Genomic DNA, 18588 nt, shown 5'->3' with positions numbered 1-18588 from the left:
TCAGGTGTAGTTGGTCACTGGTGGGGGTGGTGGGGGCAGCAGTGGGGGTGCAGAGAGGGTGCAGGGTGGGTGCAGTGCAGAGTGAGTGCAGTGCAGGAGCAGCAGAGTGGCACGGTGAGCAGCAGGCATGTGCTTTCTCTCCCTCCTTGTTGTGTTCCAGGGTACAATGTTAAAAAGCCACCACTAGTCGCCCCCAGTGCTCCTAGTCTCTCGGTCTTTGAGTCTCTGGTGCAGATTAAACGTCACGTCCGTACTTGAACTTGAATTTTATCCCATTGTACAGAGGCAGACCCAGCCATAGAGAGACAGAGAGCTCCCAGAGAACCAGGACTCCGCCATCTTCACCATTAAATAGTCCTCTCCCCCCACCCCCTCTCCAGTGCCAGCCAAGTGGAGCAGTGCAAAGTGCTGGGCAGTGAATTGCAGGGCAGTGCCAGGCTGACTGCAAGCAGGACCCACTCTCTCTCTCTCTCTCTCTCTCTCTCTCTGTCAGCCCCCCACAACCAGCAGGGCAGCTCCCCCCCTCTCTCTTCTGCATTATTCTTCTTTTTTTGGGGGGGCATTCTTTTTTTTTTGGGCAATCATTTTTTTTATTGCATTTTTTTTTTTTTTTGCATTGATGGGAGAAGTGCCACTGCCGGGCACCGTGGACATAACTGGAGTGGGCACAGTTGCCAGCCCCTAACTTAAGAAGAGACCCAGGTGGAGAAAGTGCTTTCCTTGGGGCTGAGCTGTGGGCACCGAGATCTCTTTTTTTTTATATTGAATTTTTTTTTATTATTATTATTTTTTTTTATTATTATTTTTTTTTGCGTGTGTGTTATTTGCATTGAAGAAGAAAAAGCAGGAGGAGGAAGAAGAAGAAGAAGAGAAAGGAGAGAAGAGGACGAGGAGGAGGAGGAAGGAGCCCCGGTAGTCTCTGCAGATCTCCGGGCGATGCCACTGTAAATGCCAAGGCAATGTCCCGTCGCAAGCAAGGGAACCCACAGCACTTGTTACAGAGGGAGATTATCGCACGTAAGTCTGCAAATGCATGGGGGTCTCCCCCAGATCCCGGAGCAGGGGGAAGGGGGTGGTGGGGGGAACAGCTCCCTATCCAGCAGGAAAAGTTTTTGCAGAGAGGGAGGCAGTGAAAAGTTGCTGAGCACATGTGGTTCCTCTCTGACAGCACAGGACTTGGCTCCTACTAATGCAACAATCTATCTACTGTAGCTATCTATATACTGTATCTATCTATATACTGTATCTACCATCCTGGCCTCATCTGATGCAATGCAATCCTCTGTCCCTTATTCTGTGCATTATGATTGCCAGATGTCAGATCTACTCCATGCACCCCTCTCCCCCACCATGCAGTAAGTGTTAGGACATTGCAATGCAGCAGACCTTGTGTAAAAGTTAAGAGGGGGTAAAAAGAGGGGGTAAAGGGGACGGTGGAGGGGAACCTGGGCAGGACAGGCTGGGGGGAGCTAATGACAAACACATGGCCGTAACAAGATTACAAACTGCCTGCTTGTAAAAGAAAAGAAAAAAAAAGAAAATGCAACAAAACTGGCAGCAGCAGCAGCAGCGGAGTCTGGGGAGGGGGAGAGAGAGGAGGGGGTGCTGGATCAATTTATTAGGAGGGGAGTGAGACTGTGCAGTCTGAGATGGGACACATATCCGAAATGGGCACCCACCGGTCCTGGCATGCTCCGCCACCGATGGTCTGAGTTGTCGCCATCACAGCCAGTGTCTGATTTGGAGACCTTTGTGTAATGTAGGTCACCTGGGCAATGGTAATATAGTGGGGGGCTGTCAGTGATGCCCGTCTTGGGGGGTTCATGTAACTTGTTCAAGTTTGCCATGTAACCATATACACAAAAGGCTGCTGGCAAAATACATGCCATGGCTCCTGTATAGACTTCTCCATACATAGGCCATGACATACCTGTAAAATGTGACTGGTTTGCTGCAAATATACAGTGTGTGCTTATGCAGAGACCGGGATATTGCTTTATATACATTTTATATAGGGAGTCTAATTACAGATATCACTGAGAGATATTGTGATAAATGGAAAATGCAGTATATTAGTTATTCGTTCAGTTACACCTACTGTGCAGTGCTCACCTGCGAGCATATCATGGCAGAGAAATGCAAAAGCCAACCTGATATTTATCCAGACTCAGGCATACAGGTATTCGCTGTGAAATACAATACTTTGCCCCAGAGGGCTTGCAATCTAACAGTAACAGTTAGAGTTAGTGGAACACCTGGGATAAAATATCAGCAGCACAGAGGATGTCAGACCTGAAGAGCGTATGTTGTTTTTATTTTTCAAAATGTTAACGTTTCAGTATATATATATATATATATATATATATACTGACTGGCTTGTTTTTTTAAATTGTCAAAATACAAATTCGCTGCTGAATGCTAATTTCTTTTAAATTATTTCAAAGCAAAATAGAACAGCAAGCAAAGTGTTTGTAACTACCTTAAGCAGTAATAATGTATTATATATAGATGCATATATATATATATATTAACATACATATATACACGCATACGCATATATCTATAAATGCATATTATATATATATATATATATATATATATATATATATATATAGATATGCAGAAATTGCCTTACAGTATTTAGTCGAATAATGTAAATAAAGTGCTAATATATATGTATATATATATATATATACATACAGTATATATATATATATATATATAATTTTTATTTGTCCCCTGAAAGGTGCATCTTTTTGCTGTCTGCATGCCCTGGCATTGACCATTAATATTTATATCTGGAAGGGAAGGCTGAAGTGTATATGGATGAGGTCTATGCACAGTTCCCCTTCAATATGGGGTACAGGGGGATGGGGGTTGAAGGGTACCCTTCTGCTGCTGCTGCACGTGAGGAGGTGACTGCTCTAGGGGTTGGGAGCCCAGGCTCAGCTCATTTTCCCGCCCACTGCCCTGGCTCTGTAAGCGGCTGCAGCGTCCTCCTTTCATCCCCGGTCCTTTCCAAGCCCATTAAAAAAAATACAAATACAGAAAAATCCAAAGTGCAATAGACTCCCCGTTATCTCTGGTCTCCAGTGCACAAAGCTCGGCTGTGGCCGGTGTGAATGAAACGTGGAGAGAGCCGGATGCCTTTTTTGGGGGGGAGACAGAATATTTATGGTAGATTTTAACAAATTTAAATAAATAAATATATATAGGAATATATAAGCGGGCTCTCTCCTCCTCCTTCCCTGGCTTGCAGGGAGAGCTGCCTTCCCCTACTACAGCCCAGTCCTTCTCTCCCTGCTCGGTAATTGTTCCCCGTTCCATGGGAGATTTTTGTGGATTTATTTGGAAATTGAGGCTTTATACCTGTGCCATAGGAGGAATGCTAGATTGGTAATCAGTGGTTTTATTTTTATTGTGCATATATAGTAATATCAGGGAGATGGGATCCGTACTGTCAGAGGGGTAAAATGATGACAAGCTGCTTGATTTGGCACCTTGTGCATATGGGTGTAATGATGATTTCATTGTTTTTGTGTGCAAAATATAGATTTGCAGACAAGAGGATGAGCAGCTGGAACTCACATTGTGTATTTTTGGCATTTTTGCACCCCATTCTCCCTTTTTTTTTTGTGGGAAGGTGGGGGGTAGATTCACCGATACATGACATTTGGATTATGTCAAAATTGGAGCCCCTGAATTTAATGCCTGAGTATGAGGCCTGTGTATCTGTTTTTTTGGGGGGGTGGAGGTTGGATTTGGGATTGAGAATGCCTGAGTGAACCCCTGAGCATGACTGTCACAGGGACGCAGGAAGACGTGAATCAGGTAAGTATCTTTTTATTTCTCTTTGCTGATATTAGGACTATTGATCAGTGATCCAGAAATGACATCACTGGCGGCCTTTGAATATTCATGAGGCGCTTTGGCAGTCGTCTTAACCCCTTCCTTGCTGGAGATGTGGCCAACTTCCCTCTCTAGCCGATAAGGGTTTCATATTTTTTATTTTTTTTATTTTTTTGGCGCCAACCCAGTTTCCAGTGTTTGAATGGGTTTGTAGAAGTAATTGGATAAGTGGTATCATCAAAAACCACGATATTCTGTAACATAGGAAATTTATTGTGAGTTTGCTCTCTAGTTACCCCACTGTGACTTGTAGGCTGTCAGTATCTATTGAACTATTGATGCCCACCTACTATGTCCTGCAAGTGGTTTGACAGTAATCCCTATTTAAAAGTCAAGCCTGTGATAATATGTATGGGGTAAGAAGTGTGGGGTCAAAAATTCGTTTCTCGTTTGCAGAATTAGCTAGCAATATATGCACTTTAATTTGAATTGATTTCCATGCCGCCTTGCAACAAATGTGCATGCTTCCAGCTTGCAATAAAGAAGTTGGGGTCTTGCAACCCCCCCTTCCCCCACCCCCGCCCCTTGATTCTGTAGTTTGCATGTTGAGTTTTGCACCATACAAAAAATGTACAGGTGGGAAATACAGTAGGCAGCTAGGCTTGGGGTGACCCCCCCCCCAAGAGAGAGATGAGCAAATTATGCAAATTAAAAAATACACACACAGGCACTATGGGATGTATCCAGGAAAAAAAGCCATTTAAAGGCACTTTAGAGTGCAAGTTCTTGTGTCTTTGTGTTGGGTAATTAGCTGTAGTGTATTGATTATACAGCGTACAGCCCTGCATTGCTTCCTCGTTGTGCTCTGGATCATGTTGACATCTGAATAAACAACAGCGAAGGCTAGACAGCATTACTTGCTGGCTCGAGACGTGAAATCAGCAACATGCGGCTGTACTGGGGCAGAACTAGTCATGCATCATATGAAAAATAATATCCCGCATTTATCAGACTGTGCAAAAGCAAGTCTCCCAATGAGACGGCCGACAGAGAAAGAGTGCGGATGTTTTAGCATGAAAATACCTGCAGATGTAACTCGGAGAGTAGTCAAACCAGTTTTTATTGTTTATTGTTTAAATTCTCTCTGGTTGGTGTTATAGAGGAACCTAGGGGCCAGGAAAGCCTTATTTTTCATCAGAGATTGCCTTATGAGTTTCCAGTGAATATGGCCTAAGTGTTGCTACTAAAAGCATCTTATACCTATGATTTGCCACCATTCTGCGCTTCCTTTTGTGCAGCGCATAGTCTCTTAGTCTTCACAGTTAGTAAAAAAAGGAGCCACAACAGAAATGACTTATCTGTGCAGAATTTGCTGAGTATGTGTTTATTCACCGAAGACATCTAGGCCTCTTACTGCCTCCACCACCACAATATCTAGATATGTCTTATCTGATATAAAATATGAATGCACAAACTTTAGGTGTTCCATTTGCACACATTATATGTACACATGGACAATGGCTTACACAATAACTGCAATAGGGTCCTCTAATTAATATTTGCTTAATTAGGGGTTGTTGTTGTTTTTTTTGTCTGTCCTTGTGGAGTTTAATCTCCGTTATGTCAGATTATAGAGAAATTATTTCTATTGCACGTCGGGTGCAGTTTGTAGATGGGTGAAATGAGCACAGTACCTCTCGGCTGGCATTTAAATACACTTTTTAATTTCTACACTTTTTATGTCACTTCATGTACTCCAATTCCCTTCGCTGATTTGTATAAATTACATAATCCCTGCCTTAAGATTTCATCAGCTATGAGTCAATGGTTTCCTCTGTATATCAGAAGCATAGCTTATTTCCCCATGGAATGCCAGGCAGTGTATTACACTTACAGCCACAGAGAATAAGTGTTTATGCTTTCTGCATTTCTCTATAATGGCATGCACCGATTAAAAGCGAAACTACAGTTTCCCAACGCAATAAGCGAAAACAGGTATTGATCAGATGGCTGTAGTGAAATACCCAGGCGATTGAAAGTCTTCACGCGGTGGAATACGTTCGCTAACCTGTTAATTGACGAAAAGGTAGCGAACCACAGGAACACAACTGTGATTTGGTGTCTCTTTCAGGCTAGGAAGAAACCTGACCCTAAAATGTCTATGCTTGAATAAAGATTTCTGAAAATTTTCATCGTTCGCTGTGTAGCAATGCAAATCCACCTACCATTACCAGTTCACGAGCGGTATTTACAAACGCTCCAAGACACCCCGTTTTATACTATAGCTTTCACTTGCATGCAAAGATGGGATTTTCATTTTAATTTTTGTTATAGTTCGGAATGTACACATTTTTCAAGCTATTGTGAATTTTGCTAGTTTGCAAACGATTCTCTGCATTTAAATTACATTTTTTGAGAGATAGAACAGTTTGCATGTGACGGAGGCAGCCTTGAGAATCATTAGGTTATAACGCAGCACAGGGAGACAAAGATTGATTAGCTTATATAAATATGAGGAGCTGACACTTGTTTCCAGAAGTTGGCTGGGACAGAAATAAGTGCTGGGGCCATTTTGCATGTACAGTATACAGTATAAACGCTTCCAGCGGCTTTGTCTTGTCTGTATTATTCTGTGCTGTTGCAAACAGTTTTTAATTTTTTTAAATAAACTTTGTATCTTTACTTATATTTAATATTTTAAGCTGTATATCTCAGTTGGACCCTAAGGCATTTTAACTGCAAGCGCTGACTACTAGGGGGAGCTCCGAGTCTGTGGGATTCGGAGCTGGTGCCTGTAATTCCTTTTGCAGCGTTACTGCAAAATGTCGAAATCAACATACAAGCCTGTTTACTGCTGCAACATCTGAGGCACAAAGAGGACATTTACTTAAAGGCAAATCCACTCTGGACAACTTATCTTTGGTGTTGCGTTCGCACCTTCAGTAACTGCATCTTGACCATTGCACGTCAGTGGCCTACAATGGATATGACTGTTAGCAAACTTTACCTTCTGTCATTGATCTTGTGGGTGACAGGGGGCGCAGGTTTTTAAAGTGATGAGTACGTCTACTGTAAGTCCTCATTGCAAAAAAAAACATTCTGATTGTTTATTATTTGTGTAACAAAATTCTAGAATAATTTAAATGGATGCAAATTTGCGGCTCATTATGCTGCACCCCCCTCTTTTTGAACCCCATCATTAAAGACCCTTATTTAGGAAGGATTTCTGATGCCTTACAATACGTGATGAAGCTGCCGTCTTTGTATGGTAATTGCAGGGTGTGATATGTTGCAGCCCCCTTGCCCCGCAACCCAAATTCCACTCACTTGTGCCTCTTTCCTTACAGATAATAGCACAATACTATTACTTGCACTGAAGATTATACACTTTAGCTGGCTCAAGCCTACGTTAGCCAAGCCCCGCCATTGATTCATTCTCGTTTTAGGGTGCGTGGAAGTAAGGAGAAGGTGGGGGATTACCCTACGAGGAGAGGAAGCTTTTATAGTAATCCGAAAGAGAAATAAATTAGGTCAGAAACCGAAGAAGCCGGTGCTGTCATCCGTCGTAAAAAGAGCTTTCAGTCTTAAACACAGTGTGCTAGAAATTCATCTGATGAGTCCTGTACTTCATTGAATGTTTGAATGGGGCATGGTGGGGCCCTACAGACTGAGCACTGCCTATCCCTTAAAGGCGGGGAGTGCGGTTGGAGGGGGGAGTGATTTCCAAACACATGGAGTAATATTACATATGGTAATTTAACTCATCGCACTTAATTCCGCAGTGTGCAGTATGCACTAAAGTGTGTGTCAAGTGACTGTACTGTATATAGACAGGATGAGATTATAAAACTAATTAATATGAAAACAGCTCCCCCCTCCCAAAAAAAAAATGCAAACCTTAAATGTAAAACATCTCAGGATTGCTTGCGTCAAACTTTGGCTAGGCTCGCCAGCGGTTGAAGGGTTAATATAGGGGCTGATTTCCCCCCGTTGTCGCTGTAGCTCACTTCGCGTATTTTTGAAAAGCAACCCCAACAATAGTCACCAACTCAAAATGCCTTTATTTATATCATCAGCACCCAGCGATGGAGTGTGCGCCGCTAGCAAATTATAAATCTAAAATTTTCCATTGAAATTTTGCTTTCACACCCGGAACGAAGACGTAGCCGGTGACAAAACAGTTGCAAGAGGACGTTGTTTTCATTTTGTTTTATTATATATATATTTTTTCTTTTTTACTTTGCATATTGCAAGAAGAATCCAAAAGTATATATCTCGAATTTGCATCCTCTACCCCCACCCTGTATATTTATAGTTTCAATAAACTCTTTTCAGTAAAGTATATTTATATTTTCAATAAACCCTGGATGTGTGTTCCAGCACAGCTCACAAACTGTGAGAGAAGCCTTTTAAATTACCTCCATTCACGCTAAATTCTAAGCTCCCGACACTAGCTAAATATGCATATTTTTTAAATCTGTTTATCGGCCCGCCAGCTTCCTAATCATCTAGCTGCAAAAAAAAAAAAAAAAGTGCCTCAAGATTTTGAAGGCAAATGAACAACAACATAGAGGTCCGCTGGGTAAAAGAATATCTCTATTTTACAGAAAACGTCATCATTTACATTTTTAAATTAAGAATATTTGGATTGTGATGCAGATAGTAGCTCTATATACTGTAGATCATTATGGGCCACTATGGGGGAAAAATGGGCGTTCAGTGGCCTCACTTTTTAACCATCAGTGTGCAACATCAAAATTGGGAAAAAGAAAGGAAAATTGAAACGATCATTTCAATTGTCGTTGCAGATTAATGTTGAAGGCGGAGAAAGCGTGACATTCATTTTCTCAGTAGTTTGGGAATTAGCGTTGCATTAACAAAAACAAGCCCCCTTACTTACAGCTTCATGCATTGTTGCTATTATATGATTTTGTTTATTTGTTGTGGATCTTGTTTGTTTTAACACACGATACATGTAACATTTGTCTCTATGGGTTTGCACTAGTTGGACGGCACCAGATACCTCACACATGAATGCAGTTCTAGACAGTTCACGTAATAGTGCAATATACTTTGAATTGTATTTCCACTGCTTGTTTTATAACACATTGTGGATGCATGCTTAGCTGATATGTGTTTGTTTTGGGTCTTGTGTTTTTCATTTATTATTGGCTTACGTAATTTTTTTTTTTATGCATTTCTGCAACTCACAATTTGAGGCCGCATTGAATTTTGCTGATTATTTTAGAGAACAGTTATACGTGGGATCATACATAACCCTCTATGCAACTTAATATTTCAGATTTATTAAGCTTTACTTTAAGTGGCATGCAATATATTTCTTTCTGCAATCTGTGACAAGTCCTTCAAAGATTCAAGTGGTTACAAATGTATAGTTTCAGGCCGAGGACAGTAAAACAACTTAATGTAACTACACTACTTCACAGGAGATATAAATTCTCAGGAGTGACACTTAAAAGTGTGTTATCAAACCTTGATTTTATCACATCACTAATATACAGTAGCTAGCAAAATCCAAGTGTATTTTGGGGGTTAATTGGTGTGTATGTATATTGGAAGGAAGCATTTATACCGTATAAAGCATTTATTACATCTGTTGGGGGTATAGACTGGCATTATGTAATGATAAATAGATGTCCAATAAAATGTGGAATAATCATTTTAGTTGTATTAAGAATAAAATGTACTATTTTAGGTAATTCCCATTTCTAGGAAAAGAGATTGAGGTTCTTTTAGCAGTATCCCTTAATATGTATTAATTATATATTGGGCCAACAAAGGGTTTAATGACTTTTGGGAACGTGCCCCTCTGTAAATCATTACTACAGAACTGGAGGTGTGGAGAGATCAGGGCTGGGGTGCAAGTCAAATTTATTGTCATGTTATAGTTTAAAAACACCCAAATACAAATGAATTGCAGCAATGGGTGTTACCGGCAGTAGTATAGGTTATACAGGTAATAGATTACAAGGCATCGTAGTGTAACTCAGTTCATCATGTGTTTGACATCCCCGGTGACTGACCTGAGACTACGTGTCTAGATAAATGGGGTAACATTTGGAAACTGTAAAGCTATGTGATGTTTCTATATATATGCGTCGTCTCCTCTATAGTGCCCTGGAATATGTGTGCAAAACATACATAGGTTCTGTGCCTATGGAAACATGCAGTGCTGGGGCATTAGGATGGAGATGTATAGGTAGCTTAGTGTATCTGTTAAATGCATGTAATTAACGTCAGTCTGAAGAGTGGCATTTCTGCATCTAGGTGTATATTGTGCCATCAGTAATTATTATTACATTATTGTGCAAAAGTTTTGAGCGAGACATTTAAATAGTGAATGCAGTCGGAAGCAGGTAACGGACGATATATACTGAGACCAGTGTACTTATGGGGTATAAAAATATTCTGCAGGGAGGGATTAGTGACACCTGCTAACAACTAGACAGGCACCCGCTAACAACTTTCTGTTTTAAGGAAGCAGTCATTCAGGATATCTTGTGAACAGGTACCTCGCAGTGCATGCAAACAGGAAATAAAATCAGCAAATGAGGTGATACAGTATTTCGCCTTTTCATTTCCACTTGGAGCATTCTGTTACGTTACCTACACTACTGTATGACCGGGCGTGGCCAGGTCCCGTTAAGATTGTCACCCTCGCGTGCAATATCACAATACAAGCCCGTGAGACTTTCCATGTTTCATTTGTTTATTTTTAGACTAGGGCCTAGGAAGCATTTTGACAATAGTTTCGCTGTCCCCGCCATCTTGCAATGATGGCCCGAGCTGCGGTAACTAAGTCTGCCTGCTGTAAATATATGCTGGGTGCCAGGCACATGGGAAATATGTATTAATGTTCTCTGTTTATAGAACAGTTGTAGTAAAGAGCAGGCACACCGGCAAAATAAACACGCAAGACGTAAGTGCAGAACCGTTTCCGGTGAACTTTTTTTTTTTTTTTTTAAACCATCATTTTGGGGGAAGACTTAACCTAAGTATTATTACTAGCAGCTGGTTATGCATCGTGTCCAAAAGTAAATAAATCCCTCTTCATTTTCCTATTAAAAGCCTCCTTAGCCGTAATATTTGTTTAGATTAAGGGACTGGGGACGTTTCATGCAAAAACATTGTGTTCTTGAGTCACACAGTGAAATAATAATAATAATTAAAAAAAAAACCTATCTGCTACGGTAACTACTTTTTTTCTGGAGATTAATTGCCGTCATGAATAATCTTACAAATGATAAACACACACATTTTTATTTTGAAATCTGGTGCTCGTGAAGTCCCATTTTTTTGTAATTTTTTTGTGCCTTATTGATGAGCGAAGTCGCGGATTTTTCCACTCCCGTGTTTATTTTTTGTTTGCCGGTGCAATGCCTGAGTGCAGAAAAAGGAAAATTCTGGGAGATGCATTAAACATAGCGAGTGAGAGAATACAGGTATAATCTCAAGTGTTATGTATAGCCAAGGGCATGCTGTTTCTCCTATGACGGGGGGGAGGGTTACAGGAACTAGCAGCTATTAGGAGTCATCTATCCGTTTGTCTACTTGTTTATGCCATCGATAACTTTAACACAGATGTCCTCGGGCACAGTTTATGGGGGGAAAAAAGGGTTGTCTGTTAAAATATATCTGTGTGTGGACAGGTTCAATTATCTCCTGGGAGGTTAACGCTGAGAGCGGTATCTAGCGAGCCGGTGTCGTTGAACAAATGGCAGTTTTCAAAAAGTATTTTATTTTTGACCCTGTCGAGTGTTTGAAGTTGCAAAAACAATGCAGTCCCGCAGTGTATGCTTAATGTTTTACAACGGCGTGCGTTTTAGGGAATAAACGGTCCTACAGTACTTGTCAACTGTATTGGGTTTTATTTTATTTATTTTTGCAATGTTTTTTCTTTTTTTTTTTTTGTGCAAATTTTTTATTGAAAAAATGCATAGTGTTTCTAATAGTTTTTTTATTAATTTTTTTTTTTTGGGATGCGTTTATGTCATTCAGTGGTAGGTTACCGGTCTTGTACGGCCACTAGTCAGTCTCACGCTTGTATTTTTGTTGTGTGCCCCATTACAGCTGAGCAACACCATGTTGAAACGGTGATCACAGATGACGACGACGGTCTCCACATCCCAGAAACGGGGACCATCAGCCTGTCCGGCGGCGGGACTGAGCCAGACTTGTTAACATGTGGACAGTGTCAAATGAATTTCCCCCTGGGAGACATCTTGGTTTTTATAGAGCACAAGAGAAAACAGTGTGGGGGTCCGAGCGGAGGTTGCTATGAAAAAAGCCTGGATAAAAATAGCCCCCAACCCCCATCTCGCTCCGAGCTCAGGAAAGTGGCAGAGCCGGTGGAAATCGGTATCCAGGTCACGCCGGACGAGGATGACCGTCTTCTCACGCCTACGAAAGGAATTTGTCCGAAGCAGGAGAACATTGCAGGTAATGGTCCATTGCTCTGCTGATGCTGCTGGGGGCGGAGAATGGTGACTTGTCCTAAAAACAGTGTCAGACTGGGGCATGTAGGGCCCACCGGGGAAATGCAGTGGTAGGGGCCCATTCTTAGAGGCTTGGATAACCATTAGTGCATGGTCTGGGCCCCTTGATAAATAATATATATAGTAAATACTGTTCATGCATGATAATGTAGCAGATTAATAACAGCAATGCACTGTAGAAAATACACCATAGTCCTATGCAGTATAATGTAACATATTCATAATGTATAATTGAGAGGGTGGGCCCCCAGGCAGTGGGGCCCACCGGTGGTTTCCCCTGTACCCCTATGGGCCAGTCCGAGCCTGCCTAAAAAGGTCATAATGCACCCACTGGGCCTCATTCCCATTTGCACAGATGTAAGAATTCTATGTGTATAGAGGAAGAGAGACAGAGATGCATGTGTTTTATGGATGTTCAAAAAGTACCAGGGAATGCACGCTTTAACATGAAGACGCTATAGGCAGCCAATGCCGTGTGACTGTACTTATATGTACAAATGAGCAGTAAAAGTATACCAGTGTCATTTCTGTAGGACCTAGGGATAAAGCCTCCTATAGTCCCTACCCGTTGAGAGTCACACACCATGGTTCATCTGTGCAAAGAACGCCTGCCTGTACGTACAGTATAGCGCCTGCTCCGATCCCGGCCCTTCTCAGTCACATGTCACAAGCACCATTTAAACAAGTATTTAATCAGCAGATTAAAGCATCAGAATCTCTGTTTCTTACGTGTGAATTTGCAGCTTTCATCTGGCTGGTGCAGATACTTTCACTACCTTATGAGCCTGAAGTTGCATTGATTTGCATGTTAGAAGTCTGGGGATTAACACTAATCCTAAACCTATTTATACTGACGTCTGTGTGAAGGAGAAGTTCCCTTTTCCCTTTTCCTAGAATGCAAACCTGCCATCCATTTCTTGTCATAGAAACCGTTCCACCAACGAAGCCAAGAGCTCCCATGTAACGCATGCATACAGTCTGCTAAGACATAAAGGCTTAAAATAGTTTCCTGCAGAAGTCACCGATGACTAAAGCACTCGGAACGTTGGAATTCACAAATTCCAGCCCGTGTGTTGTATATAAGAGGTGGAAGATGCAGATCGCAGCGATGGTGATAAGGGATGGGGTTGGTGTCTCCCAGCGTGGCTTTGCAGATTACTGTTGTTAAGAGGCAGGTAAAACACAGGGCCAGAGAACCGAAATCAGCATTATTATTATTTTCCTCTCTTTCGTCTGCGAGTCTTATTTTTCAGGTTGGTAACAGGAATCCTCAGTAGCGTTCTACTTCTCCAGTATATGGAAGGGTTTATTGGAAGCAGAACCTGCGTGTGCTTGCAACACTTTCTTTTTTCTTTTTTTCCAATAGGCTTTTCTTAGTAGGAGAGATTTTTTTTTTTTTTTTTTTTTTTCACCCTCCTTTGGCAGAGATTTTGTCGCAAACTTTGAAAGCAATTATAGGTTAATCCCAGAAATAGTAGCACAGACTCACTGTGTCAGCTGATCCAAAACAGCTTCTTCTTTATTTAACTGCTGCACAACAAGCACGCACGCGCGCACACACATACACACACACACACACACACACACACACACACACACACACATATTTATTTTATTTATTTATTTGTTTGTTTTCCCTCTCTTTTCTTAAAAGAAAACGCTTCAATTTAATAAACTGGAAAGATGAAAGAATAAACTGTGGACAGCTCGGATGTAAAAAGTAATTTAATGTGGCAGAAGCATTAATTATTTTAGCGTAATTGAATCCTTAAGATCGCAGCGATTGCAATTTATGGACGTATTTGTTCCTTTTTTTAACTGTGTAGAAAATGATTGGGAGGCGGGATAAGTGTGAACAACTTAATCTGCCAGATTGGGTATAAGGAACGGTTTGCTATACCATGAGTGAATGTACAGTGAGATCTAGGAGCCTTTTAAAAAGGCAGCAGTTCTATATATTTCCCCAAATGTAAGTGCCAGAAATGGAGTTTCAGTAGCCGTGAATGGCTCATAGTATTAGATTCACTATTTTGTTTTTAGAAGAAGATATTGGGGGTCATTCCGAGTTGATCGTTAGCTGCCGTTGTTCACTGCGTAGCGATCAGTGAAAAAAACGGCTAATCTGCGCATGCATATGCACCGCAATGTGCACGCGCGTCATACGGTTACGAACTCCTTTGTGGTTTTGCAATGGTTCTAGCAGCAATTCCAATCGCACAGCCGAACGCAAGGAGATTGACAGGAAGTGGGAGTTTCTGGGTGTCAACTGACCGTTTTTTGGGAGTGTTTGGAAAAACGCAGGCGTGGCCGGGCGTTTGCTGGGCGGGTATCGCAGCAACCATCGCACAGAATAAGTAACTACAGGGCTGGTCTTGTTTTGCACAAAATGTGTTTGCAGGCGCTCAGCTGCACAGGCGATCGCACTCCTGCAAAGCGAAAATACACTCCCCCGTGGGCGGCGACTATGCGTTTGCACGGCTGCTAAAAACTGCTAGCGAGCGATCAACTCGGAATGACCCCCATTGCCTGTAGTGACAAATCAGATTCAAGCTACCGTTTAGCTAGTGTTCTCTACAAAATGATAGCTAGACTCTGATTGGGCAATATATACACTTTCCCTTTTTAAATGTTTTAGTAAATAAATATACAATACCTCTTGGAGTGTATTGAGAAGAGCACTGTTTATGTGTCCCAGTGTTTTATAACAGGGGTAGGCAACATCCGGCACTCCAGCTACTGTGGAACTACACAGCCCAGGATGCTCTGCCACAGTTTTGTCATGCCATAACAGCAGAACTGTGGCAGGGCATACTGGAGGTGGAGGGGGGGGGGGGGGGGGGGGGGGGCTGACGCTGCCTACGTGTGTTATGTGTTGTCTATTAGGTTACAAATATGAACGTGTATTATGCAGTATATTGCATGACATATACAGGGCCCATGTGTTATTGTATGCAGGAAACAAGGTGACGTTGCCTTTTCTGTGCATAATTACCGCCTGCTGCTTCCTTTTGGGCACGGAGTGCAGTAAAACTGTGGCTGACATAACAGAGGCCTGGTGCAGCAGTCTGAATTGGAGAGACGCGTGCATCATATACCAGATTATTACGGTTATTACGCGCAGGTGCTCGCAAGTACCAGTTATGTGAAGTGTGGCTTGTTTTAGCGCTATGATTCCAATTAACAAGTATATTACCCATTTTTTTTACCTAGTATACAAACATGATTATCCCAATCTCACAAAAAATATTGTAGGAAATAAAGCATATTAATGATGCAAGCACGGGGAACGCTGTCAGGTTAGGACATTCCGTACAGAAGTCTCCTGGCTGGGTGGCACAGTCATGGAGCAACTTATTCTTTTCCTAGCGCAATTTGGGATGTTCCCGGGCTTACAGTAGGTAGTGAACGTCAGGCAGCCTGAGGCTCCATAGCTGTGGTGAACTACAAGTCCAAACGCGCCTTGCAAGGCAAACAACAAGAAAATGTCCTTTAGAGGTAACACTTTATTTTGAATTCATGTGATGGTAAAGTTAATTTTCTTTCGTTACACAAAAAAGTTTAAATACATTTTGTTTTCAATATAGGAGTCACATAAAAGGAGAAATGTCTCTTACCTCATGTCGTGTCTTGGTTTAAGGGGGCGATTCAATTGTTTTTGAGCGCCCAATCTCCAGTTTAAAGTGACAGGAGAACAAGGGGCGCAATTTCATTTCTTTTTTCTTACACTGATCACGCCCAGAGAGACTGGGTTTAGCAGCGTACACCGGCTAAACCAAACCAAAGTGCTAGGTGTGACGCGAAAAGTGCCGTCTGGGCACCCGAATGGGTCACTTTTTCGCACATTCCTGCTCGCCAGCTCAGGGGGTTGCGAGCAGAAACACCAGCGCCGGTGGCTGTATGAGCTTGAACAGAGCAACAATTGAATTGCTCCGTTGGGCGCCATTTAGTGGCAGCCGGCGCGATAAACAATTGAATTACCCCCTAGAATTTCATAACTTCCAGTGGTAAGTAAGGGTCCCCCTTAAGGCTGGCGCTGAGCATAGCAAGGCACCCGTGGTTTTAGGAATGGTGGGTCCTGATAGTAAAACACATACCACAATACGGAATAGTAGTTACTGTGCTATTATTCTGCGCAGTCTCTACCTGATGATCTGATGGTATCAGTAGGACGCTGACTCAGAAAGGTTCATCTGGTTCTGCGAAGCGGAGATAAACGCTGAAACTGGTTCATAATAAGCCATCTGATTCATTTTTAATTATTTGGTTACAAATGGAGATTAGTTAAAGCTGCGTGTGTGTGTGGACACGATTGATTGTTGAATGCTATGGCCGAGATTATCCTTTTTTTTTTAAGTCATGACAGCTAATTATCAGAGCTGTCTATTGCTAAATATGCCCCCTTGTATTGCCTAGCGTGATGGGCAGTAGATTTCCCTGTAACAAGGCAGGTCCCTGACATTCATCATATCTGCTTAGGATTCTTAATAGACAAAATGCAAGTCATTTTCCCGGTTCAAACGAGCTTTCCATTTGGCTGCTGTGTGTGTGTCAAGCTAGATTCTGTGAAGCTTGGCATGTGTTAGGTTTGCACCGAGACCCGTGGATGGAGGCCCTGCGGTGACACCTGATGTCACCACCGCTAAAGGGAAAGCCGTAGCCTAATTACAGGAAGGGCAGATCACCAACACACAGGCACGCTGAAGGGGAGGGCAATTAAAAAGAGAGAGGGAGCCGTCAAAATGCCTCAGACCTCGCAACGCAACACTTTGGGCAAAACAAAAATAAAACTTTTTTTTTTTTTGTCTTGAAGTGAAATTCAGTCCGGTCGTCTGGTGAGCGACTAATACTTTTATCTGCAAACTTATCAGCGGATGATAAGCGCCTATCTAGTCAATGAACGGTAGTTGTGTGCCGTCTGATTAGAAGGCGGCTCCGGGGGGGCACGGGTGCTGTACTCTAGCATAGAGAGGCCATCCTGAAACAGGGGAGGAGGGGGCCTGTTTGGCAGGAATAGCAATTTGGAACCCAATTAAAGCCACACTAAAGTATGAGCAATTAAAAAATTGGCTCATACTTTGTTGTCCATTGAGTTTATTCAATCAAGATGAGCATGACCGCATGTAGGGCCTAATTCTGAGTTGATCGCGGCAGCAAATTTGTTAGCAGTTGGGCAAAACCATGTGCACTGCAGGGGGGGGCAGATGTAACATGTGCAGAGAGAGTTAGATTCGGGTGGGGTGTGTTCAAACTGAAATCTAAATTGCAGTGTAAAAATAAAGCAGCCAGTACTTACCCTGAACAGAAACAAAATAACCCACCCAAATCTAACTCTCTCTGCACATGTTACATCTGCCCCACCTGCAGTGCACAAGGTTTTGCCCAACTGCTAGCAAACTTGCTGCTGCGATCAACTCAGAATTACCCCCCGTATACCGCAGTCCTGTAACAGCAGACGTATTGCTTTGCCTAGGTTCAAAGCTTATGCATTGATGGGTTTCTATTTGACGCAGTCCTTGCACCGTTTTACATGGAATGCGCCAGGTAGGAGCTGATGGGATATTTCGGGAGTTCATGTTCAGTCCCACTGGGAAGGCGTTTTGCATTGAGCAGAAGTCATGCAGGTAAACTCTCTGTAGCGTCCTGCAGCTCCCTGTAACTTCCTGGCTCTCCCTGCAGTGCTGTATGGACCTGACGTTCATGGTATATTTAGTGCAAGGTATGAGTGAGCGGTTCAAGGTGTGTCTGCAGCAGTCTGTCACCCGTTTACAGCTCAGTTACACAGAATAGATTAGATAAGGGCCCCCGGGTCATCACAGGGGCTGAATTCTTCACAAGGAAATAACGCAGGCTGTATGGTCACCGTTCATCCATTCCCTGGTATGAATAACAGGAAACATTTCACAAAATAAATGCAGTTTATACGCTCAGCTGCTCATGCTGGTATTTATGTAGCCGGGTAATATAGTTATTGTCCAGAGCTCAAGGACAATGCGGAGGATCCTTTTATCCGATGTATTTTTTATTTTTTTAAATCAGATAAACCTGCAAGTATTTTAACGTTGCTGTATTTTCTCTGCTGCAGATAGTTGATTAATCTTTCATCTGACAGTACTGGGATTTTTATTTTTGCAAAAGTTTGAAAACTGGAAATAAGAATAAGGCTGACAGAAAATGCTGAGACTTGCAGTCCCACAGCAGCTGGGGACAAAAGAGTGCCTGCTTC

General features: G+C 42.3%; 1 protein-coding gene across 6 annotated transcripts in view; it reads left to right on the top strand.

Moving 5' to 3' along the window:
- The first annotated feature begins 231 nt into the window (after nucleotides 1-231).
- BCL11B (BCL11 transcription factor B) overlaps nucleotides 232-18588 on the top strand; it is a 108873-nt gene continuing 90516 nt past the window's right edge. For 3 of the 6 annotated variants that reach the window (XM_063948459.1, XM_063948460.1, XM_063948458.1), the window contains exons 1-2: nucleotides 232-1017; nucleotides 11941-12309. In XM_063948459.1, the coding sequence (XP_063804529.1) occupies nucleotides 960-1017; nucleotides 11941-12309 (427 nt within the window). In that variant the 5' untranslated portion in view covers nucleotides 232-959. Of the gene's footprint in view, nucleotides 1018-1656; nucleotides 1760-3203; nucleotides 3397-3737; nucleotides 3832-11940; nucleotides 12310-18588 lie in introns of those variants that run through there. The other 3 variants (XM_063948461.1, XM_063948462.1, XM_063948463.1) reach the window with 3 other exon arrangements.

This window comes from Pseudophryne corroboree, chromosome 12, assembly GCF_028390025.1.
Source record: "Pseudophryne corroboree isolate aPseCor3 chromosome 12, aPseCor3.hap2, whole genome shotgun sequence".
Taxonomy (NCBI): Eukaryota; Metazoa; Chordata; class Amphibia; order Anura; family Myobatrachidae; genus Pseudophryne; species Pseudophryne corroboree.
The sequence above is the reverse complement of the archived record's forward strand: the minus strand, read 5'-3'. Positions and strand labels throughout refer to the sequence as shown.